General features: G+C 41.5%; 1 protein-coding gene across 9 annotated transcripts in view; it reads left to right on the top strand.

The window, feature by feature from the left end:
- Positions 1-27096, top strand: part of ulk4 (unc-51 like kinase 4) — a 448354-nt gene that overhangs the window by 35770 nt on the left and 385488 nt on the right. For all 9 annotated transcript variants that reach the window (XM_068054427.1, XM_068054423.1, XM_068054428.1 and 6 more), the window contains 4 exons: positions 7318-7395; positions 11158-11218; positions 18120-18301; positions 26566-26612. In XM_068054427.1, coding sequence (XP_067910528.1) covers positions 7318-7395; positions 11158-11218; positions 18120-18301; positions 26566-26612 — 368 coding nt within the window. The remainder of the gene's footprint in view (positions 1-7317; positions 7396-11157; positions 11219-18119; positions 18302-26565; positions 26613-27096) is intronic.

The raw sequence follows: 27096 nt of genomic DNA, 5'->3' as shown, positions 1-27096 counted from the left end.
CACTACCCCCAATCCCATGCGCTTTAATTTTACACGCTAATCTCTTATGTGGGACTTTGTTGAAAGCCTTCTGGAAGTCCAAATAAACCACATCCACTGGCTCCCCCTCATCAACTCTACTAGTTGCATCCTCGAAGCATTCTAGTAGATTTGTGCAGCATGATTTCCCTTTCGTAAATCCATGCTGACTCTGCCCGATTCTACCACTGTTCTCCAAGTGCTCTGCTATAAAATCTTTGATAATGGACTCTGGAATTTTCCCCACTAACGACGTCAGGCTGACTGGTCTACAATTCCCTGCTTTCTCTCTACCTCCCTTTTTAAATAGTGGGGTTACATTAGCTACCTTCCAATCTGTAGGAACTGTTCCAGAGTCTATAGAATCTTGGAAGATTGAAATGTACAAAGTTTTGAGGGGCCTGGATAGAGTGGAGGTGAAGGGTCTATTCACCTTGGCATAGAGGTCAGTGACGAGGGGGCATAGATTTAAAGTGATTGGCAGAAAAATTAGAGGGGAGATGAGGAAAAACTTTTTCACTCAGAGAGTGGTGATGGTCTGGAACTCACTGCCTGAAAGGGTAGTTGAGGCAGAGACCCTCAACTCATTCAAAAGGAGTCTGGATATGCACCTCAAGTGCCGTAAGCTACAGGACAATGGACCAGATGCTGGAAGGTGGGATTAGAATAGGTGGATCATATTTTGTTCGGCACAGACGCGATGGGCCAAGTGGCCTCTTTCTGTGTCTTAAACTTTCTATGATTCACAGAATTTACATTGTGTTTTATAAAGTAGATTTGTACACATGCCAGTACTGCTCTTGCCACTGATTGCTAATGTAAACAGGCTATAACAGTACATAGCCAATGTAGGGCTGTGCTGAAAAGCTCATACTGTTGCCTTTTATAATCCTGAGTTGCTCCAGAGATTTTAAGTTGTTGATTATGCTGTTATCTTTACTGTATTGTGGAGCTGCAGGATATTGCATTCAGTGGTCTGTATGCAAGAATTCTGTTGTGTCTCAAAGGGCCAATCTGACCTATTCAATTATAGCAATTTTGACCTTTCAAAGTTACCACACAATGTGCAAAACTTGTATTTTACTTTTCCCTCTTTGAGGCCTTTTCATGCCATTTTGAACCATGAAGGATCTGCTGTCAATCCCCTGCAATTACCACTCGATAGCCAGCTGCTGTGAGTTGGCTTTTCGGGACTCTTTCCCTCAAAGCACCTGGCCTAGACCTGGCCACCTCACCTTGTGGTTAATTGGAAGTACAAATCTCAAGGTTTTGCACCTAAACTGCACTCGTTTCCCCACAATTCCTGCATGGTTATAACAAGGCAAAACAGTTATAAGAATATCATTGTTTATACCATATAAGGAAATAATAGAATATATGACATTTTTGGGTTTAGGCAGATGGTAGAGATTCAGGCTGAATGAAGATAGTACTATTTTCTTGATAAATGTCCTGTAGTCACAAAAATGGCTATTTAGATGAAGGCAAGTGCTTATTTTAATTCAGAAACTAAGATGAAGGGACACTTCCCATGGTGCAGGACACCAAGATTGAAAAGATACAGCAGGAGATAAGTTGGTCTATAATGTTTTTGAACAAAAATGTTATCCCAGGAGGAAAAGGTTAGGGTGAATGATTGGACTTAAGCACCAAATTTAAAAATGACAGAAAACCTAACTTTCAAAAGGAGAAAAAAAAGGACTATTGATCAGATTTTTCTCACATGAGAAGGAAGAGAAGAAATCAGGTGACCTGAAGCACTTTGCAATTGAACTATATTGAGTAATGTGATTTATTCAGTCTGTCAGACAGAGATTAAAATAAGAGTGAAGCTGCCAGCCAGGGAATTTGACTTTGTGTTGAAGGGCAGAAATCAGACCTGACGTCAAAATTGCAAGGAAATAGGGAAAAATTATTTTCTCTAAATATAACAGCTGCTAATTTGCGTAGCAACCTGCTGTGTATTTAGATACAAACTAGTTTATTTTTATTGAAAGAACTTGAAGGGCCAAAGCCCATAAGCTTGAAGAATAAAAGTTATATGCAGATTCAGAGTGGAACGTCTTATCTTTTTTTTTCCATGATCATAAGGTAGAAATTGTTTTAATTGCTTCTATTACAGAAATCTTTGATATATTTGCAATATTCATTAATGGTATCTGTTAAATGTGCAAATGACTACTGGCACCACCTATGTAGTTATGTTCAGCTGGCCTCTGACACCGGAAACATCAGAGGAATGTATGATGGCATTAAGAGAGGTTTTGGACCAACCATCGAGAAGATCGCCCCCCCTTCAAATCTAAATCAGGGGAAACGATCACTGACCAATGCAAGCAAATGGACCGCTGGGTGGAGCACTACCTAGAACTGTACTGCAGTTACTGATACCACCCTCACTGCAGCCCAGTCTCTGCCAGTCATGGATGAGCTGGACGAACAGCCAACAAAATCGGAACTCGGTGATGCCATTGATTCTCCAGCCAATGGAAAAGCCCTTGGAAAGGATAGCATTACCCCTGAAATAATCAAGAGTGCCAAGTCTGCTATACCCTCAGCACTACATGAACTGCTTTGCCTATGCTGGGATGAGGGAGCAGTACCACAGGACATGCGCGATGCCAATATCATCATCCTCTATAAGAACAAGAGTGACCGCGGTGACTGCAACAACTACCGTGGAATCACCCTGCTCAGCATAGTGGAGAAAGTCTTTGCTCGAGTCATTTTAAACAGACTCCAGAAGCTGGCTGAATGTGTCTACCCTGAGGCACAGTGTGGCTTTCGAGCAGAGAGATCCACCATTGACATGCTGTTCTCACTTCGCCAGCTACAGGAGAAATGCCGTGAACAACAGATGCCCCTCTACATTGCTTTCCTAGATCTCACCAAAGCCTTTGACCTCGTCAGCAGACGTGGTCTCTTCAGACTACTAGCAAAGATCGGATGTCCACCAAAGCTGCTAAGTATCATCATCTCATTCCATGACAATATGAAAGGCACAATTCAGCATAGCGGTGCCTCATCAGACCCCTTTCCTATCCTGAGTGGCGTGAAACAGGGTTGTGTTCTTGCACCTACACTGTTTGGGATTTTCTTCTCCCTGCTGCTCTCACATGCATTCAAGTCTTCAGAAGAAGGAATTCTCCTCCACACAAGATCAGATGGCAGGTTGTTCAATCTTGCCCGTCTTGGAGCAAAGACCAAAGTACGGAAAGTCGTCATCAGGGAACTGCTCTTTGCTGACGATGCTGCATTGACATCCCACACAGAAGAGTGTCTGCAGAGACTCATCGACAGGATTGCGGCTGCCTGCAACAAATTTGGCCTAACCATCAGCCTCAAGAAAACAAACATCATGGGACAGGACGTCAGAAATGCTCCATCCATCAATATCAGCGATCACACTCCGGAAGTGGTTCAAGAGTTCACCTACCTAGGCTCAACTATCACCAGTAACCTGTCTCTCGATGCAGAAATCAACAAGCGGATGGGAAAGGCGTCAGCTGCTATATCCAGACTGGCCAAGAGGGTGTGGGAAAATGGCGCACTGACATGGAACACAAAAGTCCCAGTGTTTCAAGCCTATGTGCTCAGTACCTTGCTCTACGGCAGCGAGGCCTGGACAGCGTATGTCAGCCAAGAGCGACGTCTCAACTCATTCCATCTTCGCTGCCTCCGGAGAATCCTTGACACCAGGTGGCAGGACTGTATCTCCAACGCAGAAGTCCTTGAGGCAGCCAACATCCTCAGAATATACACCCTACTGAGCCAGCGGCGCTTGAGATGTCTTGGCCATGTGAGCCGCTTGGAAGATGGCAGGATCCCCAAGGACACATTGTACAGCGAGCGCATCACTGGTATCAGACCCGCTGGCCGTCCATGTCTCTGTTTTAAAGACATCTGTAAACGCGGCATGAAGTCCTGTGACATTGACCACAAGTCGTGGGAGTCAGTTGCCAGTGATCGCCAGAGCTGGCGGGCAGCCATAAAGGCGGGGCTAAAGAGTGGCGAGTCGAAGAGACTTAGCAGTTGGCAGGAAAAAAGACAGAAGTGCAAGGGGAGAGCCAACTGTGTTACAGCCCCGACAACCAATTTTATCTGCAGCACCTGTGGAAGTGTCTGTCACTCTGGAATTGACCTTTTTAGCCACTCCAGGCGCTGTTCCACAAACCACTGACCACCTCTCAGCGCTTACCCATTGTCTCTCGAGACAAGGAGGCCAAAGAAGAAGATCTGTTAAATAGCAAAAAAATTAACCAAGTTCCGTGCGAGCAATAGGATCCCAAAACAGGATGCACATTATACGAAAGGTAGTAAGTATGTTTCTATAGCTCCTTTCATGACCTCAGGACATCCCAAAGTGCTTTACAGCGAATTAATTACTTTTTGAAGTGAGTCACTGTTGTAATGTAGAAAACACAGCAGCCAATTTGAGCATAGCAAGGTCGCACAAACAGCAAGAAGATAAAGATAAATAAATTTTTTTTTTAGTGATGTTGGTTTTTTTGTTCATGGGATGTGGGGATCGCTGGCAAGGCCAGCATTTATTGCCCATCCCTAACTGCCTTTGAGAAGGTGGTGATGAGCCACCTTCCTGAACCGCTGCAGTCTGTGTGCTGTAGGTACACCCATGGTGCTATCAGGGAGGGAGTTCCAGGATTGTCAGGACATCAGGGAAAGCATCCCAGCTGTTCCATGCGATCTGTTACATCCACCTGCAAGGACACACAGAGCTTCCGTTTAGCCAACAATGTAACACTCCCTCAGTGCTGCATTGGAGTGTCAGCCTAGATCTTGTGCTCAAGACTCTGGATTGGGGCTTGCATCTACAACCTTCTGACGGAGAGACGAGAGTGCTACCAACTGAGCCACAGCCAACACCTTAATTATATATGGAGTATGAATTGAGATTTGCACTTGGTGTTTTTCTTGGGCTGATATTTGCCTCTTTTGTCTAGGTTATTTAGGTAAATGGAGAAATTTGAGCTCTTTCGCATACCCAGTCAAAAGCAACTTCTGACTGAAGGGATTGTGATTGCATTTTGGGTTGGAGCTTATGTTCTGCTCACTGACGGGGCAGTCTGTATATGAACAGATATTTTTTATGAGGAAGGGGAAAGAAGGGAATAAATAAGTGCAGTAAAAACTCCAATTCTATATTTCTAAGGAATATGCCTCTGTCTTTATGTCTGGGCTCATGACTTTAAGTCGAGATATTCTTTTGCAATCAGTGAATTCTGGTTCATAAATGCACTGATATCCCCTTATTATAATCGCAACATCATTTCACACCTTTAATGTAGAAAAATGTCTTGACGAGCTTCACAGAGATGTAATTAAAAACTGGACATCAGGCCTAAGAGAGAGCTTTTAGGAGGGTTGACTTAGAGCTTTCTCGGAGAGGTAAGTTTTAAGGTGGGTTTTAACGAGAAAGAAAGGCAGAAGGGTTTAAATAGGGAGTTCCAGGCACAGCACCAATGGTGGAGTGACATGTGTGGGAAAAAGGCTTGATTCAGGGGGGCAGAGATTTGCTGTGTTGAGGGGGTGGATGAGTGAGGGAAGGGGAGACAGTGTTGTAGAGATGGGGAGGTGCAAGGCCATGAATGGGTGTAAACATGAGGATGCAAATTTTAAATTAGAGGTGACGGGGAGCAGGAGCCAGTCAGACAGCAAGGTCATAGTTGATGGACAAGTGAGACTCCGTGCAGAATGGGATACAGGTAGCAGAGTTTAGAATGAGCTGAAATTATGGTGGCGGATGGAGAACTTTAGTGTAGTTAAATCTTGAAGTGACAAAGGCATGGATGAGCATTTTGGTGGCAGATGGGTGGAGGTAGGGGGTAACTGGGCAATGTTGCAGAGGTGAAAATTGTTCTTTATGGTAGAAATTTATGTAGGGCCAAAAGCATAGCTTGGGGGTCAAATAAGATGCTGAAATTGCAAGCAGTCTGATTCAGCCTGCGACAGTCGTCATGGATTGAGGTGAAATGAGTTGCAAGGGGACGGAATTTGTGGATGGGGCTGAAGATGATGGCATTGGTCTTCCTGACATTTAGCGAGGAGAAGTTGCTGCTCATCCAACATTGGATGTCTGACAACACAGAAGCTGTGGAGGAGTTGAGAGAGGTATTAGGAGTATTGTGTCCAGTTCTGGGTGCCGCATTTGAGGAAAGATGTGAAGGCTTTGGAGCGAGTGCAGAAAAGCTTCGTGGGAATGGTTCCAGGAATGAGGAACTTCATTTACAAAGATAGATTGGAGAAGTTGGGATTGTTTTTCCTGAAGAAGAGAAGGCTGAGGCTTTAGGAAGCAACATACACACAATATTAGTAGATTTCCAATTTGTGACTTTGGAAATACCTTAGTTGCATTCACTTATAGCTCTATAATGCTCCCACATTTCCAGAAGATAAATCAGTGTCGCTTTCTGATAATTGTTACACCAGTGGATTTGCTATGCCAGTGTCGGAGTTTCTATTAACCTGGGATTCAAGATCTAAGAGATCATAAATTTATCTGCAAAACTCCAGTACACATTGACTGTAATAAAATTTTGAAATATGAATTTATTTTCATTCTGCTCTATTCGTTTATTACAGCCATTGATAATTTTGATGAAGCTTTTTATTGCCCGTGATGAGAGTCTCAATATTTTAATGAAGCCCATATACCTTGTAAGCACATGTTGAGAATATGTATATACGCTGTGTATTAGACGTTAAAATTAATTGTTATAGTGCCTATTTTTTTGAGGTGCCACAGTGTTAGTACCATGCTCTGAATGTGGGAAATGTTTGTTCGTGATGTTGTTATCGTACATTTATAAATAATACTGGTCTGTCTACTGTGGCTTTGCCCACGGGCAGTCAAACCAAGTGTAGTTTTTGGAGAAAGCAGCATGAAAAGCTAAGGGATAATGGGCCAGGGAAAAGCAGACATGAATCAGTCCCCATTAGAATGAAATAAATTCTGTACTTATTTTTATATATTAAAATCCTTTGTCCATGTTTATAACGCAAACTGCTTATGAAACCTTGCATGCTTAATTACACCCACTAGGGGAGGCTGTATATGCAGCATGATATATTTGCACCTGGAGCTTACATTATAAATGTAGATGCAGGAATTTATAATGGAAAATTTGACAGACGGTATATGCAGAAGTAGCATTTTAATGTTTTAATAGATATCATTATTGGTTTGTAGATCAATTATTTGGCTGGTACATAATCCCTCTTTTTCTTGTAGTGTGCAGTATTATTCTCTTGTATCTTGATATATTTTCTGCTAATCAACAGGATATGGACTCCAAAATAAAAGGGCTTATTTACACTGAGGCTGATATTACAGTGACACCCATTATGGACAACCCTAAGGTAACCAGAACAAAATTTACTTTTATATGCTGCTTTTTAGCTAAACTAACTTCAGTTTTCTTAGCAATTTTCTATTTCCTTCCGTTCGGATTAAGAAATACGATTGAAAATGATTAAATAAATCCAGTTCTTTTTTTCATAGAGCCAATTTACTAAGAAATTTGTGCACTTATGTTAGGAACTGCTCTCCCACTATTAATAATGCTACAGATGCATAAGGATAAATTGATACAAAACCAAAGAATTTGCAGTTGAGATTCTTGTACAAGGTACAGGATAAGGAGGAAGTTGGATGGGCTGTTTGTAGTTATGAAGTAGCTCTTTGTTATCACAGTGAGTACCTAGTAATTTGTGCAGAGGAGGCTCTTTCTATGTCAGGTACAGAAGGGTATTCTTTTAGACTCGCAGCTAGTGTATTTTTCAGATCCTGTGGAGCTTGCCAGGTACCCAACGCTGATGCTCCTTCAGTTAGATTAGCTCTTGGGAACAGGGCTTATGCACAAGTTACATGGGAAGATAAAAACACATGGAACAAGTGCACCACATCCAGTCAAACACTAACTATAGTTATTTCTCTGGATATATATTGTCTTGTCTCATCATTTTATTTGTCCACAAGTAAAGCAAACTGGACTTATGTAATTCTTAGGAAGAACTGAACAGGAAAAAAGCAACCAGCAGTTCGCTGGTTATAATGCAAAGTAACAGTTTTTGAACTCACTAGAACTGTACAGTAAGCCCCTAAGTGCACCTATCCTTCTGGCTGCTGTGGTTGGTCTGTTGCTGGTGGCTGCTACAAACTATGATTATGTTGGCCCTTTTATGTCTTTACACTGCTCCTTGTTCAAATTCACCTTGAAGCCTCTGTCCATGGTAATATTGTGCAGCATCTCAATTCAACTCCATCTAAATTCATCATGCCCTTTCCTCTGACTTCACTACTCTCCTATCCTCCCTTAATGTCTCCTTCCATATAAATCTCCCACCCCATATTCATGGTCACCACCTTGACCTCGCCATCTTACATGGCCTCGCTACTCCCATCATGAACCACATATAAGCCATCTCTGATCACTTCCTTGTGCTGCTGTCCACCCACATCCCCTCCCAACCCTTCTTCCATCTATATTTGTCCCTGGAAAAACACTCTCCCAATTAACTTTACAACTGCACTTTCAAAATCCCAATTGTTAACCTTTGGTTCTACATTCATCACAGCATTTCAGCAGTTGCCAATCTACACAACCACACCCTCGCCTCTACCTTTGATGCCCTAGTTTCCATTCAAACCATTACTCTCTGTCAGTCTGGCCATTCCCCTGGTATGGCCCTCATCACCCCTCCTTTAAGTCTAAGAGATGCAGACTTGAATGGATGTGGTGGACAACTGGTTTAACCTTTCACTGCCAAATCTGGCTGGAACACATAAAGAACTATTAGGTTCTGCTCATCTGCCCAAACTGCTAATTATTCCAGCTATATCTGCCTCTTTTCTCACCTCTGATAACAATTGCAAGGAGCTTTTGGACTCCTTTGTCATTGAAATTGAGACCATCTGACCAGCTGCCTCTGCCTTCCCCTAGCCCATTAGGCTAAACTTCCTCTAAGGATCTCCCCTGCCCTAACCCTGAACTCACATTCTTCTCCAGTTTTTCTCGTTTTTCCCCTCATGCCCTTTCCAAGCTCAGCTTGTCCATGAGACCCACCTACTGCTCCCTCGACCCTATTTCCACTAAATTGCTGACTAGCAAACTTCACCTCCTGGTCCCCATGTTAGCCGACATTGTTAATGGTTCTCTTTCCTCAAGTCCTGTCCCCCCCAACCTTCCAATCTGCTGTCATCATCCCTCTCCTCAAAAAGCCAACCCTTGATTCCTCCATTCTTGAACCTACTGCTCCATCTCCAACTTCCCTTTCCTCTCCAAAGTCCTTGAATGTGCTGTCGCCTTCTCAATCCATGCCCATTTTCCTGGAACTCCATGTTTCCTTTCAATCAGGTTTCTGTCCCTGCCAAAGAATCTAAACAGCTCTTATCAAAATCTTAAATGACATTCTATGTGACTGTGACCACACAATCTTCCTCAAACACCTCTCCACCTTCGTTCAGCTGGGTGGGACTGCACTTGCCTGGTTCCCTTCTTATGTATCCATTTATAACCCAACAATTACCTGCAATGGCTTCTCTTCCTGCTCCTGCATCATTACATCTGGTGTCCCCCAAGGATCTATCCTTGGCTGCCTCCTATTTCTCATTTACATGCTGGTCCTCAGCAATCTCATCCAAAAACACAGAGCTAGTTTCTGCATGTACATTGGCAACACCAAGCTCTACCTCACCACAGCCTCGCTCAACCCTTCTATTGTCACTAAATTATCAGACTGCTTGCCCAACATCCAGTACTAGAGGAACAGAAATTTCCTGTAAATAAGTATTGGGAAGAGCAAAGCCATTGTCTTTGTTCCCGGCTACAAATTCAGTCCCCGGTCACTGACTGCATCCCTCTCCCAGGCAACTGACTGAAGCTGAACCAGACTGTTTGCAGCCTTGGTATCATGTTTGACCCCAAAATGAACTTCCGACCACAGAGCTGCGTCATGAAAAGAATCGCCTATTTGCACCTCGGTAACATTGCCCTACTCTGCTTCTGTCTACCATTCATCTATTGCTGAAACCCTCATCTCTATGCCTTTGTTACCTCAAGGCTTGAGAATTCCAACAAACTTGAGGACATCCAAAACCCTGCTGCCCATGTCCTAACTTGCACCAAGTTCCGTACATCCATCACCCCTGTGTTTGCTGACCTACATTGGCTCCTGGTTAAGCAACGCCTCGATTTTTTAAAAATATAATTCTCATCCTTGTTTTCAAATCCCTCCATGACCTCACCTCTCCCTATCTCTGTAATCTCCTCCAGCCCTACAACCCTTAGATATCTGTGCTGCTCTAATTCTGACCTCTTGAGCATCCCCTGTTTTTATTGCTTTAACATCAGCAGATGTGCCCTACGTTCCTGAGACCCTAAGCTCAGGAATTCCCTGCCTAAACCTCTCTGCTGTTCTCCTCTTTACTCCTTTAAGACACTACTTAAAACTTAACTCTTTGACCAAGCTTTTGGTTATCTGTCCTAATATTTCCTTATGTGGTGCTGAGTCAAATTTCATTTGATTACACTCACGTGAAGCACCTTGGGACATTTTACCACATGAAAGGTGCTATAAAAATACAAGTTGTTCTTGGTGCATAATATTTTGGGACACATGTAAGCACATTACGTGCATCTAAAACATCGTTTTAACAGCCAAATGTTTATTGAAGATCCCGGTCACCCATGCATTGTAACTATTCTCTGCTGGTAGTTGATCCAAGGTATCATCAACCACATTCTGAACCAATCACCCATCTTTCCTCCTCAAAGAACTGCAACATATATTGCCTCTGGATGAAAATATCAGATATCATGAGAAGAATACATTTACATAGAATCATTTTCTGTGGGGTGGTTGGGGGAGGCTTTGTGTGTGTAAAAATAGATTGCATGATACTTATGGGTGAGAAGGGTAGATTATCTTGGTGTAATATAAATCCATAATATGCTGAGTTCAGTGTGATGTCTCAAACTTAAGAAACTTGAATTTCTGTTGAACATTATTTGGTTTCCTTTCTCCCAGAATTACTTTATTTCTCTGTGCTGTTAAATGTGGCAATCGTTAACAGTAAGTTGCCCGTGTAAAACAAATTTCACTGATCATTTTGTATTACAGATATTGAAACCAGTGCCCATGAAGTTTGATGCTAAAACATTAAGTGTTCCAGTCTATTCAGGTAAGTGTCAATAGAAATTTCCTACATAGATTACACCTGAGTTTGTACTGTATCCCAAATGTTTCCACCTGCAGTATCTTCTCTGTTGTAGTCCAGTCTTTCCGCAGTGCTGACGACAATATTGGAGAAATCAAGTTTGGAGATAACAGAAATATGGATAAAGGAGTTACTGGGGTTGGGGCAGAGGGGGAAATGCAGTATTGGTAATGGATAGGAAGTAGGGTTTGAAACTGAGTTCTCGGTTGAACAGGAGTTTTTGGATTATGCGGTTCAACCTGAATGGCTGGGGGAGGGGAAGCGATATCAATGACAAAGTAATGGAACTCATGACTTGTTAAAACTATCGGTTTAACTTTCCCATTTGGGAACTTTTGACTCAACCCTTGACTTGATGTTGGACAGAGAGTCTGGCTGCATGGAAGTGGTTGTGGGATCAAGGGAAGTGGGGGAGATGTAGAGTTGGATACAGTTGATTTGATTTTAATAGTAATGGTTGGGGGAAAAAGTGTTGGCCAGGACAGCCATCCTTGTCTACTTTGAATCGTGTCATGGGATTTTTTAGCATCCACCTAACCAATTTGAAAGAGCTTAGATTTAAAATTGGATCCGAAGGACTGCACCTTTAACAACACAGAAAGGCTTGAACCCATAACCTTCTGTTTGAGAGCTAAGAGTGCTAACCCCTGGATCAAGCTAATGTCATTGATGGAAATTAAGCACTTTGACTTTGCACAACAAATCTGGCCATTTCTAATTGATACCTGCCTATCTATATTTGTTACTTTTTCTTCCTTTGTGGTCCCTACCTATTTCAATTAGGCACAAGAGATAGCTAATGGAAGAGAAAACAAAACTCATTTGCCACCAAAGTGACTTTAATTTGTCAGCCAAACCACAATTATTGAATAAGCAGACTTTTAGAAAATGTGCATTTTCTCAGCAAACCTAAAGCCAGTTACTATATAATCTATCTCAGCTCCTCCCATGCTTCCTGCACAGTTAGGCATGTAGTATACAACCCTTAGAATACAATTAATGCAAACAAAAAAGGGAAGCAGTAAAGCAGGCCTAACTTACAATTATCAAAATTAGATTTTCCTATTGTTAGAGTGAGAGCTAAAAGCTTAAAAACTCTAGAAAATAGTAAAGAAGCCATTTTTCTTCACACATTTCTACAATAGTGTTTTACTTAAAAGTTCCTACTTATAAACAATGTGCAAATTCATGATCTATTATTTAGAGGCATCCTCTCCCCCTTCACTGGACTAACTTTCCGTTGTTTAAGGTATTCCTTTATTTCTTGTCATGTTCATTCTCAGATGCATGCAGATACACATAAATAAGAGATTCAGCTGCCTCCAACCATTCAGAACAAAATAAACAAGCAAAGTGATATTTCAAATGCAAATTTCTACTTTTCACACTGGTATTTAGTTGAGCCATACTGGCAACCAGGAAAACTTGCTAGATTTGTTTAAAAACTCACCTTGCCTCCAAAAAGCTGACTACTCCAAAGCATTCCTGAATGTAGGTCCATGGCTGGTGGAAACAAACAGTGGCACTGAAAGTGCAGTGAAACGTGGGCTTGTCACAACTTAAGCTGTAGGTATTTTCAATGTTGCATCACTTGTGTTGTAGGGAAGAAACAAGAAGTATGCTTTGCAGCAATGGTGAATTTAGAAATTACCAAAAGGCAATGTGAGCATTGAAGGCAGGATCTGAAGCTGTACCTCTCAAAAAACTTTAGGGTTGTGACACTTTATTTGGTGCATATTCCAGCATTTTGAAGTGTCATCTTTGTTGACACAAAGTTGAACAGGATAAATAAAACACGTGGATTTGTTTTTCTATGTATTCATTTAAATTAATCAGTGAAATGAGAATTGTACTTAATTACAAACTGTTGAATGTGGTGTAATCATGCCTACTGGAAATTTTCTATCATTCATGAAAATCAATATTAAACATTGTACTTCAACAGTAACGCAAATATGTCCATATTTTAAAAGCCAGTTCTGAATGTGTCTTTGATTTATGGTGTAACTTAGTTGCTGAAGGCTTGCAATATGTTCCCATGAGGCACAAGAAATGTCCACAAAACTTGAGAATGTTTTATGTTCTCGTCTAAACATTGTTTAAATCTGTGCGTCATAATGGAGCATAACTATAAATGGGTGTTATAATACTAGTAGTCTTTTTCGTGGACTGTGTTGAGAAATATGTTGCTGATTACTACTGTTCATTAATGTTCACTGATACAGTCTCTGCCTTTATCTGATGTGCTCTCTGATATATTTGTTTCAATCCTGTGACTTGTAAACTTCATTCTTCACCTACATCTGAAAAATGGAACAGGAAATCAAACTGAACAGTCCTAAACAATACTTTTATTTTAATAATTCTCAATTCACACAAACTCTTTGAATGATACTCAAGTACAATTATTGGGAAGTTATTTCTGAACTTAAATCATCTCGTCATCCTCTAATTGGAGATTCTTTTTAAGTTGGCTAAAATGATGTTGATTACATCCATGCTATTCACAAAGTGCTGTGCTATAATGTTAATGGTAGGTTAATTATACAGTTAAAGATACACCGGTGAAGGACATTGTTTAATTAAGGACTTCGAGAGGATATAAAGAGAGCCTACTGGGAAATGGATGTTTTACACAGGAGGCAGAGATATGTAATGCTGCAATCTGTAAATAAACTCACTATCAAGGAAAAGATCTGTGTCTAGCTTCATTGTTCACTATTTGGCTTGGATCTGTCTAACATATAACTGGTGTTATATTGTTTTAAAGATGAGTAGTAATTTCAGGGCATCTTAAATATTATTTGTTCAGACCTAAGTGTGCTCTGTGGCAGTGAAAGGGTTAAAATTATTCACAAACCTCGCACCGCACCACATGGTCTTCTACAGTGGAATACTAATAACTGCTTTGCTTCTCTCCGTACCACAGAGCTACAAACCTAATCAACCAATGAGCTTAACAATCTTATACAGGATTTACAAGGCTCAGTGCTGCCTTCAATTAATTGCATTCAGAGACAATTCATAGAAATTGTCAGAACAGTTTGTCAACCATGTGCTAAACAGCTTCTCCCATTGGCATAATTTGAAGATATTGGTAACTTCAGTGATTAAGTACTTAGTGTTATTAATTAATTGAATATTCCACTAACTTACTCAAGAGTTTACTTAGTGCTCTGTAGGAAATGTATTAAACAGCTGCACTACATGCACATTGTATCTTTTGTTCCTTTGCTTACTTAACCAGTTATTTAGGTCAAATAGTGTTCCAGTCTGGGAAATTTGCTTTACGACTGTCCAAATCATTATACAATAATCACAGAATCGTTACAGTGCAGAAGGAGACCATTTGGCCCATCGTGTCTGCACCGGCTCTTCGAAAGAGCAATTCACTCAGATCCATTCCCCCGCTTTCTCCCTGTAACCCTGCACATTGTTCCTTTTCATATAACCGTTTAATTCCCTTTTGAATGCTTCAATTAAACCTGCCTCCACCACATTCTCAGGCAGTGCATTCCAGACCTTAACCAGTCTCTGCGTGAAAAAGTTTTTCCTCATGTCACTTTTGCTTCTCTTAACAAATACTTTACATCTGTGTCCTCTCGTTCTCAATCCTTTCACGAGTGGGAACAATTTCTCTCTGTCTACTCTGTCCAGACCGCTCGTGATTTTGAATAACTCTATCAAATCACCTCTCGGCCTTCTCCACTCCAAGGTAAACAGTCCTAACTTCTCCAATCTATCTTCATAACTGAAATTCTTCATCCCTGGAACCATTCTCGTGAATCTTTTCTGTACTCTCTCCAATGTCCTCACATATTTCCTAAAGTGCAGCGCCCAGACTGGACGCAATACTCCAGCTGAGGCCAAGCTAGTGTCTTATACAAGTTTAACATAACTTCCTTGCTCTACAACTCTATGTCCCTATTAATAACTCCCAGGATACTGTATGTTTTATTAACCACACTCTCAACCTGTCTTGCCACCTTCAGTGACTTATGTCTGTCCTTAAATATTGTTTGCCCTTCCCACTTCTCCCATCATTTCCATCTGGTAACTTGAAATAATTATTAACCTCTTATTAAAAAAAAATTCTGCTTCCCGCAGCCATTCATGTTACACAATCTTGAAGAGAGAAGATCTTTTTCACTGGTGTGTCAATGTGCTGATTTCTGTAATATCAAAAGGTTGAAATGGTTTCCAGTAACTTTTGAAAGCATGCCATGTAATATCTTGCATTTTGAAGTCATCACACCAGGAAGAATCACACTTTGGTGTTTCACCTTAGAGGTCATCCCTCGCTAAAGCAAAAATTAGCGATTAGCTGAAGTGAGGATATAGGGCACCAATCAAATATCCAACTGACAACATGAATAAATTAAAAGCATTTATGGCAGCAACTACCAATGAGCAACAAATAGAAAACTAAGAAATCAAATTGTTTTAAGGTTATTTTTGCAGCACCAAATCCCAAACTGGTACACAACAGGGAATGATCAGTTCAATCACTAAAATAATTTTTTGAAATTAGTTTGAGTGGCTATCTTCAATTTTTTTCAAATAGCTGAAAGTTTACTAACTTAGGTAACATTTATAACATCAGAACCCCATAAAACTCAAGCTATTGAATAAAATGGTTATTACTCCTAAGAGTTACCTATGCAGTCTTGTAAGTTCTTGGCAAAATGTTTTCTTGGAGAGACCTTTCCCAGTATCTTGAGCCTGTGGCTCAATTATTGGGTTGGCCTCTGATGACACTCTTTTTCTTGTATTGGCCTTGGTTCCTCCTAGTTGAGTACAGTTCATGGCAATTCAATCCATTGCCTTGTCATTTTAGCTCCTTTCACTACCTCTGCTCAAGTCCCTGCTGTCTGCATTAGTCCAGTATGACATGCCTGGACTCATTCCTCTGCTGCTCCAACCCATCAAGAGTCCTTCACAGTGTGGCCTTCCCTGCAAGCAGTTTCTGACCTGCTTTTGGTCATTCCTTGCCTGTTGTGACTTTCCCAGAGTCTCTCTCAGACCACCCCCATCCGCTGCCTCTCCCTTCCCTGCCTGAGCTGTTCCTATTTGAGACCTGTGCCATTGTTTTTTTCCTTAGCTCTGCTCAGTTCTTTTACTTAAACATGAGCCGTTAGTAACTGTAAGTTGAGAGTTGAACACAACATAGCTGAGGAGAAACCTATTATTGTGGGGGAAGGTGAAATGGGAATAATTTTGCTCAAGTTATGCTGGCAACAAGTCTGGGCAGTCCTAGAACATCTCCAGGTAAGCCAGACGTGAGGCCTCTCATTTACTTACCCTGCTTGCTCACTCGCCTGCTCATCACAAGTGGTTCCTGACTCATCTGCTTAGTTGTTCACTGTGACTCATGTCCAACCTGCCCCACTTGCTTGCTTTCCTAGACTGAAGCTTTGCCAGTTTGCCTGTTCTTTTATTCAGCCCAAGTGCTTCTTGGTTCATTCACTCTGTGTGCTTGGCATCACAGCACCTCACTCGGCCTGCCCAGGTACTTTATTTAATGCTGCACAATGAGTGCCTTTTGATTTGTCACTCATGCCTATGTTGAGTGCTTTCAAACCCATCTCCAAGTACTTCCTGGCTGACTTGCTTGGTGATCTGTTTTGAATGCTTACTAGCCTGCGACCTCTTCCCTGCCTCCCAACCTGCTACAGTGAGAGCTGTCAACCTACTTGCTTGCCTGCCTGTTCAGCCTGAGTACTTTCTGGCCTGTCTGCTTACTACTATACTGTCCAAAGTATTTCCCGATTCACTGCGTTGTGAGAAGTGAACGAGAAGAAAGGAAGTGAGTGACAAGTGAAAGAATGAGAGGAAGCAGGAATTGAAGGAGCAGGGTAATTGAGCAACAAGTGGAAAAGAAGTGAAGGGAAGAGAACAGAAATGAAAGGAGGTAAGGGAAAAACTGGCAAAAGAGTGTGACTTTTTTTTTTAAGAGGCTTATCGTCTACCTTGGCTAGAGTTGCATGAGTGTTTTGGTGGGGATTTGGCCCAAAAAAGTAAATTAAATATTTTTTCGTGATGCTTCTTATTAGGGAAGGACATGTTGCTTAAGCAAACTGAGTGAAGTTCACTTTTTTTTAAAATCTGCATGTTAATTTGCTCCAGTTAAATTAGACATACTCATCTTGCTCTTCCCACATTTTCACATTGACCTTATATATGTACTGTTGCCTTTGGTGTCCCCCAAGGATCAATCCTTGGCTCCCTGCTATTTCTCATCTAGGTGCTGCCCCTTGTTAACGTCATCCGAAAACACAATGTCAGGTTCTGCATGTGACAACACCCAGCTCTACCTCACCACTACCTCGCTTGCTTCGCAGAAGATGCATTGGTTTTTATTCCATTTTGGCACCATCTAAAAGTGTGTTCACAATTTCTTCATAGGGGTAAAATGACTAAAATCAATTTGCCCTCCTATTACTGTTCAATGACAATTTTTTATGAATCAGGTGAACATCCACCATATTTGGATACTGATGTTTCAGAAGAGCATTTGGAAGCCATTAGTGGGTGCTTCTCAAAATGACAACCAGCAACTGCTCGGAAGGAAAATGAATAGTTGTAAAACTGCCAAGCACTTAATTGTTCAAACGATTCTCAGCGCAACCAATCACTTTAACTTGCTGGTGTCAGGCTACCAGGTAGAATGCTTTTTGGAAGCAGAGTATTCTACAACATGGTGTTTGGTCATGTCAACTTAACAGTTATTTGTGTTTTTCCTTGGTGACAAAGTTCTAATTTGCTTTTGGATGATGGTTTTCGTAGCTGAAGCATGCATTAGGGCTGCTTAAGCAGGCCATTACTTTGTGAAGGTAAAACTAATGATATCCTTTGTAAATTGCAGCTGAGAAACTGGCAGCCCTAAAGGGACAGGACTGGATCCTTTTCATACAGCAGCTGTGCTCACTGATTGATGCTGGAGAGAAGACTGCAGGAGCACCGAGGGCCAAGTTGAACTTGATGTGCTATCTCTGCACAGTGACCAGTCACAAGGAAGTTGCCACAAGACTAATTGACTCACAACTGGTAAGTGATAAACTCTTCAGCGTTTAATGATTGGCTGCAGATACCAGGCATTCCATTAGCATGTCAGATGCATTCTTAGAATTGTGACTTTATTTTCTATTTATGATAATTTGCAAATGCCCATTGCATACTTAAGGCCCATTTGTGCTATAACTTGATGTGGTTTGGGTTCTGGGAGTGGGACATCAAAACAGCTTCCCTGTATTGCTGGCATTTTGGTATTTAAAGTACACTGCTGATCTCCAGTATGCTTCTTGCATGGAAGCTGGTTCTTTTGCTGTGGAAGTGTTTGAAAGCAGGATAGTAGTTCTTCTAATATCTAGTACAGTGGTCAGATTGAAAGGTTTTATTTGCTCCACACTTGAAGACATCAATAACCTGATAATGAAATGAAACTTACCCAATTAGCCATACCACAGAGCAGATCTTTGTTTATCAAGTCCACAGAGGCACTTGTATGAACATATGAAAATGAAGGACAGTTAAAAGCCTCTTGGCCCATTGAGCCTGTTCCATATGCAAATTATGTGCACCATCACCCCCCCCCCCCCCCATCTGTCTCCCCACCTGCCAGCCATGCAATTTCTGGGAGAGGTCAAAATAAACCCATTTAAAATAAACCTTAGGCCAATTTACAGGTGTCATGCAGGCCCCCCATCTGCCAAGAATGAGGCACATTCATTTTGCCACATGGACATTAAACTTCAAATTGTTGCTGGGAAGAAAAGAGGAATTGCCAGGCGCCTAGCCTGAAAGTCATTTTTGCAAACTAGAAAACAGTGTTGGAACAAAGGAACCAGTCCCTGCTCCCAATACACAGAACGAATGTGGTCAGACCAATTTAGTCACATGACTAACTGGCTGTTGCAGAGTTTTGAACAGAGAGTTTTAAGTTGGAGAAACAGTGTTTGAAGACAGAAAGCTCTTGGCTTCTGGATTGAAAAGACTCCTCTCCTCCTGTCTGCTCCCATCTCTTTCTCACGAATTGAACCCCACTGAAGACACATGAACCCCAAGAGAGAAAAGTCTCCTACAGTGAACAAGGTTTAAGAAGAATACTGGGCTCCAATGAAAAGCAAGATCAACCTACAAAAGGACTCTACAGTGAGCTCGAAGAACCGTAACAAACTCTTCAGATATTGCCTCAAACCTTTCCACTTATTTTTTCTTCTGCTCTTTTCTGTCCCTATCTGCATGTGTGTATCACGTATGCATGCTAGTGTGGGCACGTTGTGTATCCGTAGGCGTTAAGTTTTAATAAATTTCACTTTTCTTCTTTAAACCTAAAAAAGCCTGTTTGTGCTCATTTCTATGCCTTATAATTGGAAAGCGGTGAACAAGGATTCACCAAGGGGGAGCTCAAAACACTGTGTGTTTAAAATTAAACCCTGTTACAGTAAGACCAGGTGAAGGCTGAAAGGGACTGCTGGACACCTTTCTCACCTGGTTGTAACGGGGGAAAACTGGCAAATTCCTGTCCAACCCATGAAGGCAATTATGCAAGTTCCAGGAGATGTTGAATGAGAGACATTTTCACATTGACCTTATATATGTACTGTTGCCTTCCTTTGGTGTCCCCCAAGGATCAATCCTTGGCTCCCTGCTATTTCTCATCTAGGTGCTGCCCCTTGTTAACGTCATCCGAAAACACAATGTCAGGTTCTGCATGTGACAACACCAAGCTCTACCTCACCACTACCTCGCTTGACTCCTCCACTGTCTGATTTGTCACACTGTCTGGCATTCAGTACTTGATGAGCAGAAATTTCCTGCAACTAAATATTAGGAAGACTGAAGACATTGTCTTTGGTCCCAGTTACCAACTCTGTTCCTAGCCACTGACTCCATCCCTCTCCCCGGCAATTGAACCAGACTGTTGACAACCTTAGTATCATGTTTGACCCCCGGGTGAGCTTTTGACCATATATCTGCTCCATCAGCAAGACCATCTACTTCCACCTCCGTAACATCTCCCAACTCTGCCCTGGCCTCAGCTCATCTGCTACTGAACCCCTCATCCATGCCTTTGTTAAATCTTTTTACTGCTCTACCTCTCTCTCTCTTACTTGAAGATGCTCCTTAAAAGCTATCTCTGACCAAATTTTTGGTTACCTAAATCCTAATATCTCCATACATGACTCAGTGTCAAATTTTGTAAAGTACCTAGTGTTTTCAGTACTACATTAAAGGCACTATATAAATACAAGTTGTTGCACACTTTCTCATTATATGAATGTTTATGTCTAATATGCTTTTGTTTGCTTTTTAGTGCTTCATATTACTGTTTAATTGTAAATAAAGATATGAATTATGTTGTTATGGACAGAAGGGAGATGGTGTGGGTGACTTCTGCTTTTCACCTCTGAACTGACTGTAGACAGTGTTTTTAAAAATATTGTTTTAGTCCCTGAGTGTTTTAGTGGTCAAATAAACAGACAAACAATAGGTTTTCTCATAGGATTAAGAGAAAGATAAATTATTTGTCAAACAATTGAAAAATATTCGCAACCTCACCACTCACACGTGCACACACACAAGAAGTGATAGAGATAATAGGATAAGATTCATTTAAGTCCGATTGTTGTGAAAAAAAGAGTTCACTTCGAAACCTTCTTGGTTTTCCAGGAGGAATTTTTTAACTGCGGTACAGGCCTGGTTCCCTTTTCTTGGTTCACTGAAATATTGCATCATGTCTGCAGTAAAAGTGTGTCCATTTTTTGAGTTTAGTTCATCAGTTCATTTTTACAGTTCATAATTAGAACATAGAACATTACAGCGCAGTACAGGCCCTTCGGCCCTCGATGTTGCGCCGACCTGTGAAACCATCTGACCTACACTATTCCATTTTCATCCATATGTCTATCCAATGACCACTTAAATGCCCTTAAAGTTGGCGAGTCTACTACTGTTGCAGGCAGGGCGTTCCACGCCCCTACTACTCTCTGAGTAAAGAAACTACCTCTGACATCTGTCCTATATCTATCACCCCTCAACTTAAAGCTATGTCCCCTCGTGTTTGCCATCACCATCTGAGGAAAAAGACTCTCACTATCCACCCTATCTAACCCTCTGATTATCTTATATGTCTCTATTAAGTTACCTCTCCTCCTCCTCCTCTCTAACGAAAACAACCTCAAGTCCCTCAGCCTTTCCTCTTAAGACCTTCCCTCCATACCAGGCAACATCCTAGTAAATCTCCTCTGCACCCTTTCCAAAGCTTCCACATCCTTCCTATAATGTGGTGACCAGAACTGCACGCAATACTCCAGGTGCGGCCGCACCAGAGTTTTGTACAGCTGCCGCATGACCTCGTGGCTCCGAAACTCGATCCCCCTACTAATAGAAGCTAACACACCATATGCCTTCTTAACAGCCCTATTAACCTGGGTGGCAACTTTCAGGGATTTATGTACCTGGACACCAAGATCTCTCTGCTCATCTACACTACCAAGAATCTTCCCATTAGCCCAGTACTCTGCATTCCTGTTACTCCTTCCAAAGTGAATCACCTCACACTTTTCCGCATTAAACTCCATTTGCCATCTCTCAGCCCAGCTCTGCAGCCTATCTATGTCCCTCTGTAACCTACAACATCCTTCAGCACTATCCACAACTCCACCGACCTTCGTGTCATCCGCAAATTTACTAACCCACCCTTCTACACCCTCATCCAGGTCATTTATAAAAATGACAAACAGCAGTGGCCCCAAAACAGATCCTTGCGGTACACCACTAGTAACTAAACTCCAGGATGAACATTTGCCTCAACCACCACCCTCTGTCTTCTTTCAGCTAGCCAATTTCTGATCCAAAGCACTAAATCACCTTCAATCCCATACTTCCGTATTTTCTGCAATAGCCTACCGTGGGGAATCTTATCAAACGCCTTACTGAAATCCATATACACCACATCCACGGCTTTACCCTCATCCACCTGTTTGGTCACCTTCTCAGAAAACTCAATAAGGTTTGTGAGGCACGACCTACCCTTCACAAAACCGTGCTGACTATCTCTAATGAACTTATTCTTATCAAGATGATTATAAATCCTATCTCTTATAACCTTTTCCAACATTTTACCCACAACCGCAGTAAGGCTCACAGGTATATAATTACCAGGGCTGTCTCTACTCCCCTTGAACAAGGGGACAACATTTGCTATCCTCCAGTCTTCCGGCACTATTCCTGTCGACAATGACGACATAAAGATCAAGGACAAAGGCTCTGCAGTCTCCTCCCTGGCTTCCCAGAGAATCCTAGGATAAATCCCATCTGGCCCAGGGGACTTATCTATTTTCACACTTTCCAAAATTGCTAACACCTCCTCCTTGTGAACCTCAATCCCATCTAGCCTAGTAGTCTGTATCTCAGTATTGCTCCAGTTCACTTTAGTTCATCACTGTTCCTTGCGTGAGCGTGACATTTATCATGTCATCCTTACGATTATATTTGCTCTTTGAAGCAAGTTGGAAACCATAGTATGATGACCTTTAAGCTAAATTTCCAGCCTTCTTTAGTCTGGGTTTGCTGCTGGCTGCACAGAACCTGCAGCTTCGAAACTGCCTGTGCTAACACCACAGTCAGGTTACAGTAAAGCCTGCCTTTTGTAATTTGGTAAATGGATTATTGCAAGTGGGATAGTTACTGGTCACTTGGGTAATTGTTTAATGAAGATAGTTACACCTTCCTACTGATTGGAATTGTGGTCTGCTTACTGGAATTGCTGTTTCACTGTTGAAGGACAAGGTAGTTTTAATGGCAACCTGAAATTGTAACACCTAGTCGGAATATAAATTGTGGTTAGAGGGCCAAAGTTGATTAAGGAGTCAATGTTCAACTGGTTATCATTTGAAGATAATGAATTAAGTTACTGTTTTTGTGAAGTTTTGACAAGACTGAGCATCATATTACTGGATATGTTCATGCCCCCCCCCCCCCTCCTATTTCTCATCTACATTCTGGCCTTCAGCGACATTGTCTGAAAGCACATCATCAGTTTCAGCAATATATCCTCCCCACCCAGTTCTACCTCACCACCACCTCTCTCGACTAACTCTAAATTGTCACACTGCTTGTCCAGCTTCCAATACTGGATGAGCATAAATTTTCTCCAACCAGATATTGCGAAGACTAAATCTTTGGTCCCTGTCACAGACTCTTGTTCAATAGGAACATAGGACTTAGGTGCAGGAGTAGGCCATTCTGCTCTTCGAGCCTGCTCCGCCATTTGATAAGGTCATGGCTGATTTAGTTGTGGTGTCAACTCCACTTTCCTGTCTGCCCCTCATCGCCCTTGACTCCCTTGTTTATCAAAAATCTATCTAACTCAGCCTTGAATAAATTCAATGACCCAACCTCCACTGCTTTCTGGAGAACAGAATTCCACACATTTTTTTTTTTAGATTAGAGATACAGCACTGAAACAGGCCCTTCGGCCCACCGAGTCTGTGCCGACCATCAACCACCCATTTATACTAATCCTACACTAATCCCATATTCCTACCAAACATCCCCACCTCTCCCTATATTTCCCTACCACCTACCTATACTAGTGACAATTTATAATGGCCAATTTACCTACCAACCTGCAAGTCTTTTGGCTTGTGGGAGGAAACCGGAGCACCCGGAGAAAACCCACGCAGACACAGGGAGAACTTGCAAACTCCACACAGGCAGTACCCAGAATCGAACTCGGGTACCTGGAGCTATGAGGCTGCAGTGCTAACCACTGCGCCACTGTGCCGCCCATTAATGACCCTTTGAGAAAAAAAAATTCTTCTCGCCTCCATCTTAAAAACGAGACCTCTTATTCTTAAACTGTGTCCCCTAGTTCGAGTCTCCCCAACAAGAGGAAACATCCTCCTGGTATCCACTTTATCAGGTCCTCTTAGGACCTGATAATCGTATGTTTCAATAAGATCACCTCTCATTCTTCTAAACTTCAACAGGTATAGGCCCAACCTGTTCAACCGTACTTCATAAGATAAGCCCTTCATCCCCTATATTAGTCGAGTGAACCTTCTCTGGACTGCTTCTAACATAATTATATCCTTTTGCAAATAAGGAGTCCAAAACTGTACACAGTACTCCAGATGTGGTTTCACCAGAGTCCTGTACAACTGCAGTAAAACTTCACTACTTTTATACTCAATTCACCTTGCCATAAACACCAACATTCCATTTGCCTTGCTAATCACTTGCTGTACCTGCATACTGACTTTGTGATTCATGTACCAGGACACTCAGATCCCTCTGTACCATCAAGTTCTGCAATTTCTCTCCATTTTAATAGTATAGAGCTTTTCTATTCTTCCAACCAAAGCGGACAAGTTCACATTTTCCCACTCTATATTCAATCTACCAATTATTTTGCCCACTCACTTAACCTATCTATATCCTTTTGTAGACTCTTAACCTTCTCTTGACAGCTTACTTTCCGTCCTATTGTGGTGTCATCGGCAAATTTAGCTACCATACATTTGGTCCCTTCATCCAAGTCATTGATATAAATTGTAAATAGTTGTTGAGACCCCAGCACTAGTGGCACTCCACTAGTTACAGCTTGCCAACCCGGAAAAGACCCATTTATTCCTACTCTCTGCTTCCTGTTAGCTAACCAGTCCTTGATCTATGCTTCTGAAGAAGGGTCACTGACCCGAAACGTTAGCTCTGCTTCTCTTTTCACAGATGCTGCCAGACCTGCTGAGTTCCAGCATTTCTTGTTTTTATTTCAGATTTCCAGCATCCGCAGTATTTTGCTTTTATTCTTGATCTATGCTTATTTGTTATCCCCTACAACACGTGCTTAGTTTTAGTTTTTTAGTTTTAGAGATACAGCACTGAAACAGGCCCTTCGGCCCACCGAGTCTGTGCCGACCATCAACCACCCATTTATACTAATCCTACACTAATCCCATATTCCTACCACATCCCTACCTGTCCCTATATTTCCCTACCACCTACCTATACTAGGGGCAACTTATAATGGCCAATTAACCTATCAACCTGCAAGTCTTTGGCATGTGGGAGGAAACCGGAGCACCCGGAGGAAACCCACGCAGACACCGGGAGAACGTGCAAACTCCACACAGGCAGTACCCAGAATTGAACCCGGGTCGCTGGAGCTGTGAGGCTGCGGTGCTAACCACTGCGCCCACTGTGCTCTTATCTTGTGTAGTACCTTTGATGTTGCACCTTATCAAATGCCTTTTGGAAATCCAAGTACACATCTACAAGTTACCCTTCATCTACCTTGCTTGTTTACTTCCTCGAAGAACTCTAATAAATTAGTTAAACATGATTTCCCTTTCACAAAACCATATTGACTCTGTCTGACCCTGTTATGATTTTCTAAGTATCCTGCTATAACCTGCTTAAGAATGGATTCTAGTAATTTCCCTCTGACAGATGTTAGGCTAACTGGCCTATCATTTCCTGCTTTCTGTTTCCCTCTTTTCTTGAATGAAGTTGTTACATTTGTTATTTTCCAATCTGCTGGGACCCTTCCAGGATGTAAGGAGTTTTGGAAGATTATAACCAAAGCCAGACTGCATGCAACCTTGATGTCATATTTGTCCCTAAGTATTTATTGCCATATCCAGAATGGAGATATTCATTTGAATATTAGAGTCACTGGATCACCTCAGGAAACTTGTCCTGCAAAGGTTTTTGTATTTATAAATATACAATGCAATGATATCACTTGCATCAAAATACATAATTTTGTCACCTTCATTTTAAACCATTGTGACAAAATTTATGCAGAGTTCTTTTACCTCTCTAAATAAAGTAAAATTTATTTGGTCAATGTTTCTTTGTGAATTATTTTTCATAAAAGCATTGCTACTTAGCTGGTGTGTCCTTTTTTTTTAGAACTAAGAAATGTTCATATTTATTTCTATGGCCTGAATTCAACTTTTATGTTTTGGATGGCTGTTGGTTAGTTGTAGCATATTAATTCATTTTCTGAAAGTGTTGCCGAGTTGGAAGTGGAGAGTAATTGTGTGTGCAACTGCTGAAAATGTTATATGTAGGTTCTAATAAATAAAAGTAATATTTAAATCAATGTGGAATTATACACATTTTAGGTCACATTAAAAGCTACATTGTAGCCTCATGTTTGGCTTCTGACCATCGTAAATACCAATGGGCAAATATTGTTGCAAGCAATCTATATTCGTGTATATTTCAACAGTTTAAACACTGTTGAGGAGGTAGATCCCCATATGAATATATTAAAAAACCTGTTGTATCTTTCTTTCCAGTTCCCACTGTTAACCCAGCAGCTGCGTGCAGCTCCAAATTGGGATATGTAAGTATGGCATGCTTCAATTCAAGAATAGAAAGCATCTGTTTCATGCTTCATGATTATCAGTTCTTGGAAGGGATTCTTTAAATGGCAGATCCTACTGAAACCATTCAGATTTAATTTACTTGCAATTTGAATGCCCCCTGCTGGTGATACTAAGTAAATCTCTGCAGGATGTTTAATTCAAAAAGTAAACTGTATCACTATATATTATGATGGGAGTAAAAGTAATAAAAATAATGATGCTGTGCTCCTGGGCATGACTCTCAACTGTTACGTGACTCAAATGGTTGAGATGTCTACATGGTGGTGGGATAATGTGGCCGAAACAGCAATCACATATCGTTGAGCTTAAAGTAAAACATGCAATGGGCAGAGTACAGCAAGAGTCTCAACTTTAGAAAGAGGAATGTTGGAGTGATGAGTGAAAAATCAAGAGGCTGGACTGGATCACATTGGTAGAATGGAGAAGGAGTAATGAATACTT

This window comes from Heterodontus francisci, chromosome 2 (assembly GCF_036365525.1).
Source record: "Heterodontus francisci isolate sHetFra1 chromosome 2, sHetFra1.hap1, whole genome shotgun sequence".
NCBI lineage: Eukaryota > Metazoa > Chordata > Chondrichthyes > Heterodontiformes > Heterodontidae > Heterodontus > Heterodontus francisci.
Note: the sequence above shows the minus strand (reverse complement) of the source record. Positions and strands in the feature narration are given on the sequence as shown.